General features: G+C 31.5%; 1 protein-coding gene across 1 annotated transcript; it reads right to left on the reverse strand.

Moving 5' to 3' along the window:
* Positions 1-5,943: 5,943 nt before the first annotated feature.
* On the reverse strand, positions 5,944-20,531 carry LOC132749072 (uncharacterized; the record flags this gene model as incomplete). Its single annotated transcript, XM_060738753.1, has 8 exons — positions 20,427-20,531; positions 17,861-17,977; positions 12,350-12,526; positions 11,692-11,837; positions 11,034-11,155; positions 8,732-8,907; positions 7,282-7,425; positions 5,944-6,060 (listed from the first exon to the last, which is right to left on the reverse strand). Coding segments are annotated over exons 4-8 (685 nt in total), but the record flags the coding sequence as incomplete, so codon positions are not given.
* Between the last annotated feature and the right edge of the window lie 1,311 nt (positions 20,532-21,842).

The raw sequence follows: 21,842 nt of genomic DNA on the forward strand, positions 1-21,842 counted from the left end.
CAGTAGTAGTAACAGACAACGCATTGTCTGAGTTTACGGTTTGGGGCTAAAAACGCAGAAATTCTGAAACAAAACGGAAGATGCGTTCAAATATGAATAACAATTTATTTGTTCAAGTGTTTCCGCGGAGCGCCCAGTGGGTCCGGTTATGGTGGGTAATGTTGAGAATGTGGAAGCAATTACATGATTATTATGTAGAAAACAACAAAATATATGTTTGACTGTATTCAGAAGCCAACCAGAAGTTGGTTATGTACAATGGCAGATTTTCATTCTGAGCATTTAGACACAAAGGTAATGATTCTGTAACCTCGAAATATTTCCTATTTTCGAAAAAGAAGTATATCCCCGGAAGGTGGGAAATTTTCAAGCTATATGTTTTACCCCCTGGAAGTGGGAAACCGTGCCCAACAGAGAGGGCAATTTAACTTTTCGCCCCAGCGCAAAATTGTTAAGGAAACATAACAATGCGCAATATTCTCTAGCTTAGTGATCAGATACAGGTAATCGGTTCTTGGTCTGACCATTGAGAAAGCAACGTAGCTTCCACACTGGCGGGAAACAGAGGCATTACCATAGAGATATGCAAAAACATTACGGGTATTTGTTTTGAAAAATTCACAACGTCAAGGTGTATTCTGATAACAAAAATGTCAAATCAAATTTTGCTAAAAAGCGGTAGTCCGTAAATCTCAATGTGCACAATAATGCATTAGATTTAAATTCAATTCTGCGAAGAAAGAACAATCATTCGTGTGTCCTGAAATGATACTTAGAGAGGAAACGAAAAAAGCGATTATCTAAGTAGATGTTTTTGATTTCAGAATGATTTGGTGGGAAATTAAAATACAATATTTTAAGAATATAGATTACAAAGGTGGGGTACGCATTCGATTGACAGATTCGCATCACATTTCACATAACCAATGTTTAAGGTTTTAATTCTGCGATGGTGGGTTTCCCCGGACAGAAGAGTAGATGCTTTAAATCCCAGTAATTGGGGTCATGATATAAAATTGGTTAGTTCCTGCCCACCAAGGCTGGTGCCAGATTGTATAAAAAAAGTTGCAATCGCGGAACAAGCGAAAATGTACGCTTATTTTCCCCGAAATGGGAAAGTGCGCCATTTTGGCCATGTATTGAAGCTGATGGAAAATATCAAAAAAATTTATAAAAGAAATAAGAAAATTTAGGAAGATTTTTGCGTCACTACCCGGTGGACGGAAATAATGGTGTTTCGGTAAAGATTATTTATCGTTTGACATGCTTAGCTTTAAGATGCTTACCTTAAACACATTATAATAATTACATTTATCTTTTGACAGGTCTTGGTTTAAGAGACACGTAAAAAGGAAAAATGGACGAGGCAGGAAATACCATCATCAATCTCATGTAGGCATCACGGAACAGATGGCCAGTTAATTGACGCAGTCAAGCGATACAACCGTTAAGAAAAAATCGTTCTCCTTTCAATTATTGTTTAAAATTAACTGTGTTAAACGCAACGGTCTGACTGCAGTTACCCTGCCAGCAACCAATATCGGTTGCTATGTACTAACATTTCTTAATGGATCAGGAAAATATATAATGTAATTTCATCTGTTTTTTAACCAGTGTTAAGTGGGTTCATTCTTTGAATGACTATTCTGATACGACAAGAAATAGATTGTTTTTACAAACAATTAACTTGAAGCTTCCAAAAGCGTATATGTTTCGAAAACCAGTTCATAAGAAAGCACTCTTACAACTGAAATGATTCAGATTCTTTGTGTTCGTTATATGAATCATTTCCGTGGCGTAATTTGATTTAAGAGATTAGCTATGATTTATTTTTAGGGTTCATGGCATAAAGACGAAGTAAGCAATTTACATTGTAATGATATTCATTCATAATTCATTTAAAAGAGATCATTATTTGGTTAATGGTTAAGACAAAGCAAAACCGATTGTTTATAGGAATGGATCTGAAATTGTTTAAGCCAAAGGTACTAACACAAAGCTGATCCTTATTCTAATTTACAACGTTAGCGTAACGCATGCAAAAATTATCTTTAGAGTTGGACAAACCATTATTTTCGTTCAAAAAACATTTCAAATTTAGTGAAAAAAGGTACAGAAAGCTTGAGCTATACAACGCGCTAGGGAATGTCTTTGTTAAAAAATTAAAGGCTTGTTGGAACGCCGAGTTAGATCTTGGTACACATTCTTTAAGAGGCAAAGTGGTGCTACAAATGTGGAACGCGTCGAGTGTGTCTGACAGATGTCTTAAGAGACACGGTCCGAATTGGAAGACCGATATAGCCAAGGACGGTTTACGTACAGGATTCTTTAGAAAAAAGATTGATCCGTTAGCCGAAAGATTCTTAAATTATAGTACATTTTTATTAATATTTTATCGGTTTTTGAATTTGAATTTCTTTCCGCTTTATACTTGTATTTTCTATAAGCAATTATCTCTCGCAACGCATACCAGAGTTGTATTTCTTGTTTTTGTAGAAGATAGTTGGGACTTTTTAAGTACGCTCAAACGTTCTCGTAATAGTTGAAGTACTATTTGTCCTTACGGAGTAACATTGTATAACAAAACCGGTTTTGTCACGTTCGTGAAAAAAGAGTTAATGTTTTGGCGCGTATTGATTGTTGAAATCAGTTCTAAAGCGAGATTTTTCTAACGACGGCAATTTTCAAATTCAACATTCAAGAATGATATCAAGAACGTGTAGATACCTTTGGTGATTGATTTTCTTTTTTAGCATTTTCGGAATGTTCTGTGATGTTCCTTATCCTGAGGAATGAATTTAAAGTTTTACGCTTTACAAATAAACTTTAACGTGGCATGCCACGGTAACAACGTTAACCCCTACAAAGTAGGTTAGGTTGTTCGTGGCGGCGCTCATTCCTAAAGACGGATTTGCCGAATCAAATTTTTTGAAAAAAAACTTTTTCAAATAAAAATTTGTTTCCAAAACCCCCTCCTTTTTTAAAAGCCTAAACCCCCATAAATTTTTGCCAAAAGGGGCAAATAATTTATATCTTTTTAATCCCAAAAATTTTAAAATATTTAAAAAATTTTAAAACCCACAGATTTTTATTTTCAATTCCGTGTAGATATAAACTGTTTTTTGTAAGATGTTATTCCTCCATTGTCCTTTAAATTTTTGGTTTTTCATAAAGTGAAATTAAAAATTAACTATTTAGTCGTGGACATACAATTAAAATAAACATTTCTCTCCCCAAACGCATAACAGAGTTGTTTTTTTTTTTGGGGGTTTTTGTAAAAAGATATTAGGGCCCCCTTTTTCGGTTAAAAATTTTAAAATTAAAAGGGTGTTTCCCTCCTTTAAGACAAAATAATTGGGGCCCAAAAATGTCATTCTTTTTAGTTTGGGAAAAATTATTTTTCACTTTTTATTGCAAATGACCCCGGGCCAAAACTTTTACTTTAAAGGGGAAATTTAATCCGGCTTTTGGGGGGTCAAAAATTGATGCAGTTTATGTGTTAAGATATCTTTAAAAACTGGGAAATTTTTTTTTTGCAAATTTTCACGGGGTTATTAATTTTTAAAAATTTTTTTTGGGCATTTAATTTTTTTTACAGATTATCACAATTAAATAAAGTAAACTGTTAAAATTTTTTAATTTCCTTGTTTTAACTTTTGGGGTCCCAAATTTAAAAAACTTAAAAAATGGGGTTATGAATTAAAAAAATGCTCCCAAATTTTTAGTGGCATAGCCATATTGGGGTTTAAAACAAAAGGGAACCCCCCTATTTTTTGGGTTTTTTTACAGGTTTTATAATAAACAAATCCCCAAGCTAAATAGATATTTAAATTTGGCTTTCAAAAACTCATTTAAACCCAGTCTGCAGTTTTTCTTGTAATTTTTTTGGGTTAATGTTTCCTAAAACCCAAAAACCCTTTTTTTTCAAAAATTTTTTTTTGAAAAATCTGTCCGAAACCAAAAATAAACATCAGTCCCGGGTAAACCCTAACAATTCAATATTTAACAAAGAATTTTTTCATAACAGTGATTTATTTTTTTTGTTCGTGAAAAACAAAATTGTTCCTTTAAAAGTCCGGTTTGATTATTGGTCACCAAATATTTCCCCACGTTCCCTTTACTTAAGGAAAAATAAAAGGTAAAAGGCCCCCAAATAAACTGGGGCCCTAACGAAACAAAAATCCAATAATTTTGGTTTTTGTTTTTTCGAAAAATTAAACATGCGGGAAAGTTTTAGGGAAACGAAACGTCAACGGGTTTCCCCTTTGGATTTTTATTTGAACGAAAAATTTTTTAACTCAATGAGATGTAAAAAAAGCAAATTTTAAAACAATTTTTGGAAAGCATAGGTAAACAATTGAAATATTTTAAAAAAATTAAATAAAAAGAAAAAAAAAAAAAAGAGAAAATTAGAAATTATTAAAATTTTTTTTAAAAAACCAAAAGGGGAAAAATTTTGTTTATTTCCAAAAAACCCCCATAATTTTTAAAAGATTGAAATAGAATAAATATTTAAAAAAACCTTTTTTTTCACCTTGTTTTAGAATGGGGAAATTTAGATTCCAAAAATTTCGTTTTTTAATTTTTTAAAATTTACCAAAAAAGGACCAAAAAACCCTTCTTTTTTAAAAGGCCCCAAATATAGCCTTTTCTTCCCTATCCAAATGGGCCCCTTTTTCCCCAGTTTGGTTTTTAAAAATTCCCCCAGTCTTTTGAAACCCATAGAATTTAGATCAAAATTTAAAAGATTTGGGTGAATTGGTCTTATTAGTATTTCCCCCGTGCTTTTTCTTTTTTTATTTTAAAAACTTTGTTAAAATTTGGGTTTTAAAATTTTAGACCCCTTTCCCCAAAGTATGCCAAAATCACGCATATTTCCCCAAGAAAAAGGCTGACGCCCCTTCCCCAAAAATGGTGTTTTGGCCCTGCCAATGAAACTTCTACATTTATTCCATTATTCCCTGTAAATTGTTCAATTTTAGACGGCCTTCGGCAGAAAAATACTTAATCTATTACCTAACAAGAACACAGCATGTTTTACATTTTTTAAAATATTAGTATTCAAACGAGTTTTAACCGTCACAAGATACTTTTTTTAATAAACCTATAGGCCCATAGTTTTTATCATTCCTGACAACAGACAACCCCTTTTTGAAAAAAACGCCGTAGACAGAAAAACTTTTTAAAAATTTTTTCATAAAACAAATAGGTAAAGGGTTTGAAAAATTTTATGCTAGACGTAACATCAAATTGAAACGGGGATTCGATTTTAATGATTGCTTTGTAAAATTTAAAAAAAGAATATTTTAAAAATCATTTCATAGCTAAACTCAAAAGAACTTCTTAACTTATTATGCGTATATCCCCGTAAGCAGGAAATGCAAATGACCGGAAGTGCAAAAAGTCACGCAGAGCCGTGCAATTATATTCCCGAAAAGTGCACTACGGAAAGTAAATGAACTAATATTTCTGTTCACCAAATAGAGAGAAATGAATAAGCATATTCAGTTCTAAGACATTATTTTCCTGACCTCATCAAAGTGTTTCCATTAAAAATGTTTATATTTCAAGATCATTCGTGAGAAAGACGACATGACGAGAGTTTTTTTCTCCAAAATATATATAAAAGAAAAACAACAAAAAAAAAACAACAACATAAAAAACGTCAGTAATACTCTAATCATCTCGTCATTCTAATGAATGATCTTGGAAAATAAATATTTTGACGAAAGACAAAAGTCGCTTTCACATCAATAGTCAGTTCGACATTCTCGCAAATGATCTAAAAAGCAACAAATTCCTCGAAAAAAAATGAAATGTTGGCTAAAGTATAATGACTGCTATAGCAGCCGTACGCGCTTATTCGTTTCGTTTAGTTTGATTTTGGTCAAAAATATGTGTTAAGTTTAGTTATAATAATTATTATAAATTTTGATCACTTACTACAATCTTGTTCGTCTTCTCCTCCAGGACATTCTATATGCCCATCACATAGAAATCTCTGCTCGATACAGTAACTTCCAGGACATTTCACTGTATTTTCAGGACACGGAAATTTTTCTGAAAAAAAAAAAAAAAAATATAAAAAGAAGTACAAAATAAAAAAACACATTCTTTTGTTTCTCACTTCTTTAGCAATGATTAATTGTGTGCAATTCAGTTGTAACCTTTATATTCGTCTTTTGTTAAATCCCCCCCAACCATACAATATTAAATTACAAGAAAGTTTCTTTTTGTTTTCGATGTACTGTTTACACTTCATTAGCATGAATCTCAATTTGCTTATATTTTCTTTGGCCATTTGTCAAGTTATTTTTTAAAGAAATCTAGATATCAGTAATAGTTTTATAATTTTTGCTCCAAATTCATTATCAAAATATTGTTAAATACATTTAAATTAGATTCTTGAGAGGTAAACTTGTGATTTCATGAGCCTAATTGGAAATAAAAAGATAATAAAAAGTTTAAGGTCAAGAAGAATTGCACTCAACATGTTCAAATGTCTTCATTTCTACGCCAAATGGTATTTCATTTGGCTACTTCATTCCCTAAAAGGCAAAAGTGATAAAGGGAATTCAGAGGGTTGCCTCTTTGTGTGCAAATCATAACAGCTATATTTTTAAACTTTGAAATAGGCTATATCATAACTTTCGAGAACGTAATAATAAAAATGAGATCGCAATTTAAATGAATTATTACAATGTATTATGACAGAATTTTACAGGGACTTCGTGTGACTAAAGACTATGACTGGTGTTTATTCCATATAAAATCTTATTTAAACTGTGTAAGAGAAAGTCTGGGCAAACACATGGCGCTTATACAAGAATTTATAGTCCTTTGAAGAATACCATGCACTTTCACTTTGGGTCACAAAATAAATCCCAGTATGGGTTCTTCCATATTTGGAATAGTAAATTCTAAAAAGTGCCTCGTCTCCGGCCGGCTATATCCGCCTATCCTCTGTACTGGAAAATCGCGGTTTTCCCCTTTAAAAGTGGTTATTTTAAACCCATTCAATGCCCATTAACCCTGTCTCAAGGAAAATTCTTAAACGTTCAATTTTCCCCTAAAATCAAATTTACATCATGTATTTTCTTCCCCTTTCGCAAAATAATGCAGTATTACTCCCTCCGAAATAAGACTGATGGGTCCATTCCGCTTACTGGTTTACACGTTGGTTAAATTATCGGGAATAAAACCGGACACAAAATATCTTGTTTTCATATTTTTTGAAATAAGAACATATTATTTATATTATCTGATAAATATATTCATTACCACAATTTTGTAAATGGTCTCCAGATCTACATCCTGTCATGTAACCGCTGGCATCTACGGCATAAATACAAATCATCGACTCTGGTATGATTATCTCGTCTCGTTCACATATAAAAAACTCACCAAATACGCTTGCATTGTAATCTGTAGATAAAAAAGTAAATTATTTGATTTAAATAACTAAAAACAAATCGAAATATGCAAATGCAAAATATCTAACCAGAATCGAAACTTAAATATAACAACAAAAACAAAATTATAAACAATATGATATCTCACGTGTCATTAAATCGTTTTAAAAATACAAAGGTTGTACAGCTTTAGAGATAAAGTTTTAATGTTTGAATATACATTTTCCACTAACAATGTTATACCTGCAACAGTTTTCGCATGACACTAACAAAAGAATACAAATCTGAAAGCTATGCTTTTAGGATGACGGTGATACTTCTGCACATGTACATGTATGTTTGCTTGCCCAATTCAGTATGTGTTTAGCGTCTAGGAGAAAGGCTTAAACTAGCTACCACATCATTCAAACAATCGAGTGTCATTTTTTGTATATTTTCTGTTTTAGTCATGTGAAATAGATCTAAATCGTTTTGTTCAATTAATAAGCTGCAGTCCTGGATATTACTTATTTAATTACCTTGTTATTACAAATTTTATTTTATTACAATCGAAAAATGTTATTATTTATGTGCAGCACATATTTGTGGAATCTATTGGCATTCTTGAGAAAATCATTTTTCGCAAGTGCGTTTTTAATTATTTTAGTTAGAATAGATTTGTTCAGGGAATTATGAGACATTGCAGGGATACAAAATAATAATTGTCATTTTCATAGAAAAAATATAGGTGGCTAACTAAATAATTTTCACTTTGCAGTATAGTCTGTTTCATATGTCTAAAATCGTACGACTGCATTGTTTACATAGATTAAAACATAGTAACAGATATATAGCCCGTTCGTACTTCTGTTCTTTGATTAATTACTGCAACTTTCCTAAATGTGTATCAATTTGTGAATTTTCAAATTTTTATCTCTTAAATTAATATTTTTTGAGTTATGCTCATGAAAAGATAAAGTATGAACAATTTCAAAGGATTTCAAAATCATTTAAAAGATATTGTTGTTTTTGAAGAATTGTATCTTCCTAAATAGTACGACACTTCTTTTTGGAAAGAAATGAACGAAATTGTATTTGGTTCCGAAAATATTAATGTTTGTTAAGATTATACTAAAGAGAAAAGAGTAAAATTTATTCTTGTTACATAGGCCTCCGGCCCAAAATACAACATAATACAACAAACATGACATAGCAATGGGAAATACCATGAGGTGATCATAAATATACATAGTATATTATAATCTGAACATTGGTAGACATCATATCAAAGAAATTTAAAGATATTTATATTTATACTGGTAAATATAAAGCCGAGGTACCGTAGGAGCAGTAAGGAAGCCCAGGGTCTATGTCTATGAAATCTGGCATAGCATACACTATTCCACCAACGGTATTTATCCCCTCGACAATTTTTCTTACAGCATCCTGAGATTCCGTGATTTCACTTCCATCGCATCTGGTTATCGAGACCATATTAAAAGAACTCCGAGAATTCCTGAAAATTTGAATCTAACAGCATCATGTGACATATATAAAACGTTTTTTTTTGTTGTTTTTTTATACTGTGTTTACAGGAACTTTCTAAATTTCCGACCCTACATACCACTTATACATAATTAAGCAATTGTATCCGAAATATCATTGTTCGAGAAATACTTTTGTCTCTTGTACAGACCGCCTCCCCGTTCTGTACTCCCCAAAATTACATTGTCATCAAATGGAAGCTATTTACATTTAAAATCAGCATTCCTCCAGATTCATGCTAATTTTCATGGAAATTCATTTAAAGTAAAATATTGTTAAGTGAACAAAGAAAGTAATTTACACATTGCAAACGGCACTTACACTCTACGTGAACTAGAGGTCACATTACTCAGAACATAGCCCTTAGTGCGTTTGTCACGCAGTAGAAAAAACGGTGATAAATACTGCAAAATCCGTATTTAATCACATATAGCATGTAAATTATTACTTTATTTTGAATATGTTTTACGACTTAAAATCTAAATATATCTAATATAAGTTTGATTTTCTTGAAATATGTAGCATGTTCTCAACATACATGACCAATAACATACATCATTGCCTTTCATAAATCAGCATGCTTTCAGATAAGCCAGAAACAAACTTTTATTAAGATAGATAACAGATATATTACAGAGAACAAACACTATACATGTGAATTTGTAGCCAGTAGCAATTTGAAGTGCAATTTGTGACAGTATATAAAGCTAAACTGAAAATATCATTTTTGTGATGGCTGAGCATTTACGAATGCTATGCTAAGCGCAGTGATTGGTCTGACATTTCGATTTGGTGGTATATACACGTGTATAAATTCTTTCTGATAAAAAATATTATATATTAATATGCAGAGTACCGTATAAGCGGTTTTTTCTGCGGGCTCCAAATTCTGCGGTTTTTCCAAATTTTAGCATGTTTTTATTTCTGCGGAATTTATTTCTGCGGCACATTCTTTGAACAAAACGTGTTTTAAATTCTGCGGCTCATATTATCATGGTCTAAATCTCATTACTCTTCCTATTGTATTTGCATTGTACACATTCGCATTTGTTTATCGTCATCACCCAAAAATTTTACAGTAATTACAAACAAATTTATTGTTTGCGTGCAAAGAAATATAATGCGCAACAATAGAAAAGTATGCATCAGCGTGAAATGACGTGTGAAAAATATATCTTGGTAGTTGCATTAATTTAAGAAAATTAATATAAATTTAAAATAAATCAGACAACAATTAAAATATACGACGATTATTTAGCAGTATAAGGGTTAAAATGGTTTGAATGATTTAGTGGTCCTGGCAAACACCTTATTCATGTATGATTTTTAAAAAAAATATTCACAAATTGGCATAATTAACAATAAGTACATCCGTATAAGCACAGATACATACATAGCTGACGGCAATTTTACAAAACTCGATGACCCGCCAACCGTTATAATCAGTTAGTCGTTATTACTTTAGACGAAACAGGTCATAATGTAGAACACATATCGTAACAGGTTAAAAAACAAAACTTGGAGAAATATTCTGCGGTTTTTATTTCTGCGGTGCTGAAATTGACCGCAGAATACACAGAAATAAAGTCACCGCAGAAAAAAACCACTTATACGGTAATATAAGGATTGCAGACCGCGTGGGTTCAAATGCCGTAGGGGGACAAGCCGTTGTTTCCATGAGCAAGAAAGTTTACACTCTTTGCTTAGTAAACATTTGAAAGTGTTTCAATGAACTTACAGCTTCTTACACAATTACCATAAAATAGCATGTTTAAAGCTTTAACCGAACTTACTATCAATTTATCAGTTTGCAAAAATATTTTTCAAGCCTTTTCATTTAACAAACTTAAATAAAATATTTTGTATTTTGGCTTTATTTTAAATTCAGTTAAATTGATATTTTAGATCTGATATGATTGGCATCAACTTTGGAAACTTTATTTCTCCAACTGATAATTGACAGACGAAGTAAATGATCAATTCCAGGTCTTTCAAACATAATTTCTATTACTAAACAAGCAAAACACTTAAATATCATTCAATTATACCAAAGCTTAATTTTCTCATGAAAAACAGAAATATTATTTAAATACATACAGATAAGTTTGATGTATTTTATAAGTTCCTATTGTGCAGTGGCAGGACGGATATGCAAAGTCATTGTGGTAATTGTCAACAAATGCCGCTTCTCGAAATCCGTACTTGCAATCTGCTTGAACCTGATATAAAAAAATTATCGCCTCTCATATCATACATATTACTGAACAGAAGTGTTGGATAAAATGAAAATGCATATCATTGCTCTCTGCATGACAAGTGTAGTATACTCGGATACATATTGGATACGTTTAGCATTGTAATGTGACATCATGTATTGTGTAATGTGTATCTTATTCTTATTTTTAAAATAGTTTTGCACAATTATTAAATGTAAGGAAAATTAAGCATAAAACATTAACGTTTACTTGATATACGGAAAAACAAAGAAATGACAAGACAAGTACCTGAATATAGTAAACAATATTTGAAACCATCTTCAATGAATGCATGTCTTTTTATTTCTTTTAGAACTGCATAAAGCAATGCTGGTTAGGTCTTACAGAAAAAAATCTAAGAATGATATATTAAAAGAATAATAACAATTTTATTTTTTCAGTGATATGTTTTAAATCATTATCGAATCACTATAATTTTTAATGTACGAAAAAAAATGAAAATGCAATTAGAGGTCAAACTCTGCTAGAAATGTACTTACCTTATAAAAACATGAATAGCTTTCGTCAAAAACAAATTTTCTTCTATGATAACTCCACCAAAGAAACTGTAGAGCTGAATACGGTGTTGAAAATTTGATTCTTCCAGAATCGTTTCCTTTTTGCATGATTTTCCAATCAAAATTATCTGATAGAAAACAAATAACCGCGCGTTGATCATAAGTCCCTATTTAAACAAGTACTATTATTGGAATTAGTTTTTATGTGACAATCTTTACTATAGGCCTTAATGCACAAGAGACAAAATGCCTCGAGGAAGTTAAAAATTTGTATGTACTTACTTGTCATATCTATTCTAATTAAAATGCCAAGTTTAAAATAAATACTTTTTGCTCACTTTAAATCTGTTTCCTTTTTATTCTCTTTTCCATTTAAAGCGCCTGAAGGAATGATTCTCATTTAAGAAAAAGCAAAGAGGTTTTCAAACAAAAGCTGTCAGAATATTTGAAAACTGTCAACTAGCAATTTACAATGAAACTTATTACAGTCACACGAGCATATTTGCATATTTGTCGGCACTCTATTCTTAAGACTCAAATATAATTCTTGTAGCGTTCCTTGAACGCCACTTTTCCGTGTTAGTCTTGTTTACCATAGTGTATTGGTAATGTAATGCCTTTATTTAAGAAGCTTGCTTACTTGCATGGATATTCCTTATCGAAAGATATTTACTGCTGAAGTCATCAGAAGTTGGAGGATTCCCTTTGCAAAACCCTTCGTCTCCGCCATCCCTACAGTCAGGATAGTGATCGCACCTCAGTCGATGTGGAATACATTTGTAATCAGCAGCACAACGAAACGATTTCACACAGAAATCTTGTAGTAAAACAAGATAATGAGCCAGTAATTTTTTCACAATATGTATATATATATGCATTACTTAAAACACAAATAGCAAGTAAAATGAAGGACTAGTTAAAATTACATAGACTCAGATTGAGCCTTTTTTATTACAATGTAGCAGAGATATAATATTTTCCTGCATAATAAAAAAAGGTTTTCAAAGGTTAATTTCAGCAATAACAATGACACTATAACATGTAAATACCTGTTACTTTCGATAAAGGTCTACAAAGTTAAGCAATATAAACATTTTTAATTTCCTGGTAAGAGTGCTTAATATTTTTTAACTTGCACATACTTCAAAATGTTCCTATACACTGTAATGACAAAGTTTGGACGCTGTAATGTAATTGCTGTTGACTTTTTACTATATAGGATGCAGGAATTCCCCTCTTGACATGTTTCAAAAATAATTTAAACTATTAAAATTAAACGTGGTCATATACATGACAAATCAATATATCTACATGTTGTTATTATATCTATATTGTTGCATTTCTTTGATTTATATTCGTATTGCTTTAAAGATAATGGGAGGTTTCATTGCAAAAACACTATTTTTTCTGTTTTTAAAAAAAATTAAGAAAAAATAAGAAAAATAGAAAAAAGAACACATTATACATGATAAAAGCTTCCTTTTTTCGCTGAGGTTGTATTTGTTTAATACAAATTAATATATAATACGTTTTGAAGCCGAATGCGTTTTCTAAAAGGACATCTCACAAGAAAATTATAGCAATGCCTTTCATTTAAGAGATTTAAGAATAGAAGAAAAGTTTTACGTCATTTGAGTCAAACATTTTTAAGCAATAAATGCCCAATTTTAATTTTAGAAAAAAAAATATTGCTTTCTACTTTAAAAAATTTACAAAGTTGGGAAAGGTATTTTTTAATTTTATGTTTACAATAAGATTTTATGAAAATTCTTATGTGTAAGTGTGCGTGTGTGCGTGCGTGTGTGTGTGTGTGTTTTTTTATTGATTATTATTAAATGTCCATATATGTACAGAAACTACACTTTAAGTGTGATCGCTTAGAAAACAACGCTTTTGTTTGGACAACAGAAACAGTCTGCTATATCATGACAGGACAAAAAATATAACTATTTTCATTGTGTATATTTTATGAATATGAATTCCATACATTGACGTTTTAAATTAAGTTACCATATACGTATATCAAATAACATCTTTTGAAGAATTTTCTTCACCAAGTTAAGTGAAATGAAATAATAAGAAATAAAAAAACTCCAAAAATCTCCAAAAACAGCAACATTGAAAATGGTGCAGACTCAATTGAGTCTGTTCATGGATGGTACTGTAAAGTGCAAACTACCTTATACGCACCCTAGTGCCGGCTGAAGTAGAACCTTTAAACATGATATTTGTAAAATTTTGATTTAAGAAACATACGCAGATGCGGTTGTGAACTTTCAATGAGACACGTTAATGCAAGTACATACAAAGAAACGTATATGCCGGGAGATTATAAAGCTTTCATATCATTGATAAACTGTAAAAAGACCAATTTAAACAGAAGGCCACATATTTTATAGTAGGTTCTACAGTTTTTGAAGTAAGGAAGACAGGAACCATCCACGTAGAAAAAACAAAACCGAAATAACTTTAAGTAACACAAGCACATCAATAATATCGTGCTAAACGACCTTCAAAAGTCCGAAATATAACATCTTACGGGGCGACATTTTACGGTCTTCACACAGAAAAATAATGCTGATATGGTGATAAAATAGAGAGAATGATTTCATGTCTAAAAAATTGTTTTGAGATGTTGATAGAGAAATTTTAAATTGGACGGCCAAAAATATTTAATTAAAACTGTTAATAAAGTTTATTCTAGCCTAATTTTGATACAGTATAGATAAGTATTTTATTTTCTAGAACTGATGAATAGAAAATGTTGTTGACCTTATATAAAAACTTGTCCAGGAAAATAGATATTGCAGACGCTGCAGTTTGCCTGTCTACTTCATATTCATTAAAACTTATTATTAAGAAAAGTGAACACATTTTAATACTGTTAATAAATTTGAAGGTGATAGTCCTCTGATTCTTTCTCAAGAGAAACTTTTTTAATGGTCTTTTTCAATGTAACAAAAAACGTATTGGTATTTGAGACTGTCTTCTGATTAATCTAATTCATTATCTAACTGGCAGTATTTGATATTTATCAATTAATTATAAACTATCAATCTCAGTTCGATTTAAATAAATAAAAAAAATTTTAAGCCTCAGCTGACAAGAAATCACTCTAATAACACACGGAATACATAAAATATACCATTATTTTTTAAGTTTAAGCATAATATCAACTGGTTGATTTATTTTCTGAGGGCGTATGTCAAAACTTGACGTTTGGTTTCATTTTGTTCGTTTTGAGAGCTCAACACATTCGTATGGTGTATGTCCTTGTAGAACAAAAATAACAAAAATATCAATTTCAGAAAGACGTATTACCTATAAATATATTTTTGATTAATTCCAGATAGGCGTAAAACTTTAGCTAATCATATTGAGCGATTTGAAAAAAAAACATGGCGCCGTTACATGCCGAAAATATATTGTCACAAATATTTTCAGATTTACACCAAATTATACCACGGATATGTAAGTATAAGTATTTTAGTAATGACTTTCTTGTTAAATCTTTTTAGTGAAAATTCTTTAAATGGTTAAGTATAGTGATTCATTGTAGAATAATACAGACATCTGCTCTGCTTCTTTCGGATACTTTGATATTCGGATACATATGTAAAATACTTTCACAAGACAAAGCTCACTCCAGGGATTTTAATGACATACATCACTCTAAAGACTTATAAAATCTACTGTTGCATATAGCTAAAGAAAATGTAATGGGTGGTTTAATGATAGTAAACGGTTGAATTACACTTTTGTTGAAACAAATACAGATGAACATGTTTTTCATTGAGTGATGTCATGTTGTGTTTCAGATGCTATACTTCTGTGATAATGTTAGCAAGGTTTCTGGTACTAAAGAACATATCTTAAACTTATAACCGTCTGGACTTGCATACAAACATTGGACGGGACAGTGATCGCTGTGACAAAGCACAAGTTGTAAACTGTTTCGACTTACTTAATGTAATAGCGTTAAATATCAAGTGCTGTAGTAAAGATATTGCGAGACATCAAAGGAAATAATCCGGGAATAAAATCATTTACACTGTGGTTGGACTCACGATTCCCACAAAACAGAAATTCTGTGATGTTCAATGCCTTAAAAATATTTATCAATGACTGCAACGTAGAGATGATGATACAAAGTGTTTTTCTATTGTACTTAGTGTATTGTCAACTTATTTAATACTGCAGTCGCCTTGGCAGCAGAATTTTGTATCATCACAACTATAGACGTATAAATCATTCATTATAATAGCTTAGTTCTACAATGACGTTTGTCGATACGTCATTGTGGAATTTATCAGATATGTCCAAATAGTTTCAAAAGTCGTATCTCATTTTCCGTTCTTGCTACTTTAAATCAAATGTAAAATAACGATACTTCTAAAAATGTTAAAAAAAAAACGAAAAAATATCATAAAAAGCTTCGAATCACAGCAAAAATTAAAGAAATCAGTCATGTCACAAAAAGGTCTTTACACTCAAATCTTTAGACGCTTATTTCTAAAAAGTATGAAATTGTTTCTTACGCCCCTCTGAAAATTTAGCAACAATTTCACATTTTGAAGTGTATGTTCTGCAAAAGTTTATGAATTGGAGATTATAAGTAATCAGGGATATATAAATTAAACAGCATACTATCAGGTGACTCCTAAGAATGTTTAGTAAGATTTGATATTCATTTGCAACATAAAAGCTGGGCAGTAGGAATGTTAGCCTACTTAAGTTCATATGACTACCTTCGTCAATACAGTTTATAGACACACATTTATTTCACTTACAGAATATAATGAACTTTCAACGTTTGAACCACGTGATGTTCCAAAAGAAATCAGTTACCAAATTATCCTCGTTTTCATTTCCAGAGTCCAAAAATTATCTATATCAAATGCACCTCGTACAACATGTAGCCCCGTTTCCATTTTAAATCAACATATTTTAATATCAATTGTTATCTGTGTACCCTCATTCCTTGAACGAAGTGACAAAATTAAATAAAGAGGCGTGACAAAAAAAAACGTTTAGAGTCATTCAGCACAGTGCTATCGTCCTATAGAAGTCAGTATTGCGTTCAACAATGTATTACAACCTTATAATATTGAATGATTACCAACATTCTAATTTAATAAAGAGAAAGAACAAGAAAATTTACATATACAAATTTCAGTGGTTTTATCAATTCAATTATTATTTTTATTAAGATAAACGTTACGACTATAAAAAATACAAATCACCAAACAAGGAGCTTCCACGCTGAATTGATTGAAACCTTCATTCGTTGGTCACTTGGATTTATTTTTGTTTAAGAAAGATAACGTTTCATCATAAGGCAACATTTTGGAAATTGAATTTAGGTAAAGTTGTTGCTGTCATCCGACTTTCATTAACCCATTACTTCATATACACGCCTTTTAACGCCTTTTTCACCCCCCCCCCTTTTGTTGTCTCAAATGATGAAAAAATGCCTTATTTAGGCCCCAAACACTTGTTTTTGTTCGAGAAATGTTGTTAAAAAAAGTGACCTCTTTTTCGGCGCGGCCCCCCAACCAAAAGATACATCAGGGGGTTGCCAGAAGGGATGGTGCCCCCTTCTGTTTTGGGGGGGTTTGAAGGGGGGCGTAGTCCCCCTCATCGCCAAGAAAATTTTGGACTTGTGAGAGGCTGTAAATGACCCCAGATTGATCATAAGGTAACGTGTAACCAACGCTGAAAAGCATTTGACTCTATCTCAATCCATTGAGAAGTTGCAGCACTTTGAAATCAATTTTGATGGAAAAAATCAACGCAAAAATAGTGATTTTTGGCAATTTTGAGATGTCCCCTCGTTGCCATGGTAACAGAAAATTTAAGCCTGAGCATGTTGTTGCAAGGACAATGGTCCAGTCAACATTTGTGCCAAGTTTGATTAGTGTTGAAGCAGTTTTTATAGTATTATAGCAATTTGAACTTGTAACGGGAGACTTTTCAATGAAAACAGCCATTTTTCACAAAATGCTCATGAAGTAATGGGTTAATTGCAATGATTACCTATATAGCTTTTTAGATACCAACATGGACGTTACACATTGGAATACAATATTTTGAAATAAAATATTTTATATTTAAAGTTGCTTTACACTGGAATTCAAAGTCAAATACAAACCACAATCTTTTTCATCGCTATTGTCGAAACAGTCGTATTCAGCGTTACATCGATTGTCTATTGGAATACATTGTCCATTTTCACAACGAAACTCAGCATCATCACACTCTGGGTAATCTTTAAGTGATTGTAAAACAGTCAATTTAACAGCAGAAATAAAAGAATTGAACCATGTGTTAAATACATTGTATTGTTAATACTAACAAGAAAAGGACTACAAAAAAATAAAGAAGATAGGGTAATACAATGCTTGATATACTATAATTTTGAAAAAAAAAATGAAAACGCTGTCATCTTCTAGAGCTTTATTTGATGTTGACACAAGGATCCTTTAAAATTTGAAACATGAAGTTATCTAGAGTGTTTTCGCGGAATTACGAACCAAAATTAGGAGCTAATTTCTATTTTTCTGTATTTTTTTTTTCAAAAGTATTTTGAATAATCTTGTTATATAGTGAATACTTCTACCGCGAAGTTTTGATTTTCTTAGACTTTGAAAAATGTCAGTCTTTGAATTTTTTATATCAAATTTAGAATCATTGAACCAATAAATACCAGTAATTATTGTATAATTTAGAGTCAACACATTTTCTTTCAAAAAAGGGTCTGTAAGATATATAATTGTTGAAGAAAAAAAAGTTGACCCTTCTGTGGTTTGAACCAACGACCATCCAGTTGCCAATACAAGATGGAGTTTGAACAAATAAAGTCAACCCGTTATTGAATAACCTTCGAAACAAGGTCTGGGGGTTGGCTTTTACACTTAATAACGGCCAATCAATGAACTTTCCAACGTTGACTTTCGGTATGCTTTAAGTACCTACATAAAACTTTTTGTTTCCCAACTTTCTTATTAACCTAATCTTAGCAATGCGGGGACCATGAAGGTCCTTGATCCCAATATTTTGCTCAAAAGATTATAAAAATGGGAAGGGATTTTGGTCCCAAAATTACTATTTCCTTTACGGGTGTACAACATGCGTGAAGGGGAAGATAAAGTGGAATTGTCCAACGGGACTGCTGAGTTAACTATAATAACCCAGAAAGCTATTGGGCATCAACAAATTCCTAAAATTAGGTCCTTAAGAAATTCTGTCTACAAGGACCAAATGATATTGAACTTCCGGGACGCTCCTTTGATTGTAGAAAATTGCCAACAATTTTCTAAAATTTGCCATCAAACTTCCTGCCAGTCTGTGATTCTTCTAAAATTATCGCAGAAATAGGGAAAATGGAACTCCAAGAGGAGCCTGGGTGTGGAAGCCAAATTTAGATTTTAAAATCTAACTTAGTCTGGAGGATTGTTCGGAAACAATAGCAAAACAGTGAAATTAACCCCGAAAGGATGCCTCTAAGAAGCAAAAAAGAACATTTCCAAAGGCATTACGATGAACGAGAGAGGCATCAAGAATAACAGAGGAGGCGTGGGTGTGGAGTGAAAGAGGGGCATGAGGGAGTTTTAAAGAGAAGGCCGTGGAAAAGTTGAGTAGAGGAATGAATGTACTTCCAATTTCCATGCATAGCGGGGAAAGTGATTAAAACTGGGGAATGTAGACCCATGCCAACATCTAATACTGTAATTTGTCTATTTTTTTCATTAAAGCTTCTAAATAAAAAAAAATGTCATTATTGTCATTATTGCCATGTAAAATTCTTCTTTCTATTCAAAGCTTTTTTTGTGAAAATGTATGATTTATTTTTATTAACATGTATATAACTTTAGATCGTTTACATATTTTTGGCGACCAACTGTCTCGAGATAATTATAATAAACGGACAATGAACAATATAAATTTGTTATTTCTAATTTAGGTTCAAGTAGCCCTCAGAAGTCCGTTTCGTTGGTCTGCGACTGATTATTCTGGGGCACACGCTGACTTTTAGGATTTTTCCCAGTTGATATAATGACATTTTTGACATCTTGGAACCCTTAAAAGTCCATTTTATTTGTCTGTGACTGATTTGGAACACTTGCAGACTTTCATAAAGTTATTGTGACTTTCAGACATTTTAATATCAGTAGTTATTTGGTTGTAATAACCCTTCGAAGTCCATTGGACACTTTTTCACTTTTATCTTCTCTTTTACGCATATGCAGACCCCTAAAGGGCAAATCTTCGGGACCAAACCCCTCCTCCAAAGCTTTATATCTTGGAACAAAATATCGGGTCTTCTGTGTATTTCTTATGTAAAATGGAATTACTTTTTACATATGTACTCTCTGGACTAACAACCGTGTGACTTTATTATTCAAGTAAAACAATTGTCCAGTCTCTTCACAGAAAAGTGTGAAAATCCGTCAAGTTTAGATCTGAAGAATGAATTCTTTAATATCCCTTGGAAATAAATACCTTAAATTTTCTCATCGGGGATACAAACGCATTAAGAATTTTAATTTTATGTACCCCAAAATGTCCATAATTTTTTTTTTAACCATTCCTCCATTATCTTCTTTCTTAGTTGAACAGGAAGCCCTTTACAAATCATGTATTTAATATAAAGTCTTTGATAATAAAAGGGTTTTTTCCAATTATAACTTTTTCGAAATGTTAAAAGCTTTAACGACCAAAAAATTCATCTGTGCCGTCCACACAGTCCGATTTAAAGTCGCACACTTGACTCAGTTTTATGCAATTTCCGTTGTCACAAGAAAACTCATTTTCATCACATCCTAAAAATGTAAAAATGACATCTTTTTTTATAAAAGAATAAAAGTATTCCTTTTTGTTCTTAAAAAAGGAATAATACATCAAATTGTATCGTCCGAAAGGAGACAAAAATCATGAAGAAATCAATGATTACAGTATTGAGTCAAGGCCATCAAATCAAATAATTTCTTTGATAAAAGAGCATAATCAGCAACCAAACACTAATATATCAATTATAATTTACAGAAAGCATATGTTGTTATGTATATTAAAATAATACTTTAAATAAAACAATTAATAATTAATAAAATAAATTATAAGTTACGTGGGTTGTCCCAATATTCTGTGACAAGATTGTTTAAAAGTTAAATAAAATAGGTATAAATTTGATATTTTTAATATCTTATAAACCCATATAATGGAAACAGTTTCACAAATTTACATATTTACAAAAAAATCAACAAACAATAAAAAAGCCATTAATACCACAGCAACAATATGAATAATGGCACGTGTCAAATACAGCGTTATGTTTATGTAATACACTTCGTGGCTTTCAACGCATAAACGATGCAGCTTTACCCATAAAACACCAATAAACCCACTTAAATTATGTGGTTGTTGATCTCTATTCAATGTTAGGATGAAATACATTAATTTATTGCTTTAAGCGAACTTCTGGTACCGTTGCTCCTGCTTTAGCTGTATGAAATAGGGGACACATATCGGTCTTCCTATTCGTTTTTATTAATTATTTTCTGTAGTGCAAAACACTGGTTCCGTTCATGTCTTTTTCAAACGCATGCACGGGATATGTTGGTTAACTATTCTATTTGGTATATTAGTTGATAAATCTAACAGGTGTCATCTAGAAATACTCAAGAAACCTTATTACTAATTGCTGCTCCATAAATTCTTTGGACGTCACCATTTCAAATTTCCTATTTTCTATGAGATATTTTCATGTTTCCGTATCTCGTTCGTTTCTTAAGTTATTTAACAGAAATTTTCTGAGATGATGTTAACATAGCAGCAAAGGTAGTCAACGTGATATTTTGCAGACACATCAACAGATATTTGAAATATAGGTATATATTCATAAAAAATGCAAATAATTTGATGTGAGTCGGGAACTCAAACCATTGTCGTTAATACTGAATTCTTTTAAGTAACTAGCTATAGAGTAGATATTTTGTAAATGATTTATTGTAATGAAAAATAATAAACTTAAAGGTTATATGTGTGAATTATTATCTATTGGTGGTTAAAAATGAGACCAATAAACCATCTATAAATTGTCACAGAGAACTGTTTCATTGGAATAACATCGAGTA

Source organism: Ruditapes philippinarum, unplaced genomic scaffold (assembly GCF_026571515.1).
Source record: "Ruditapes philippinarum isolate M1 unplaced genomic scaffold, ASM2657151v2 ctg22074_1_1_1_1, whole genome shotgun sequence".
Lineage (NCBI taxonomy): Eukaryota > Metazoa > Mollusca > Bivalvia > Venerida > Veneridae > Ruditapes > Ruditapes philippinarum.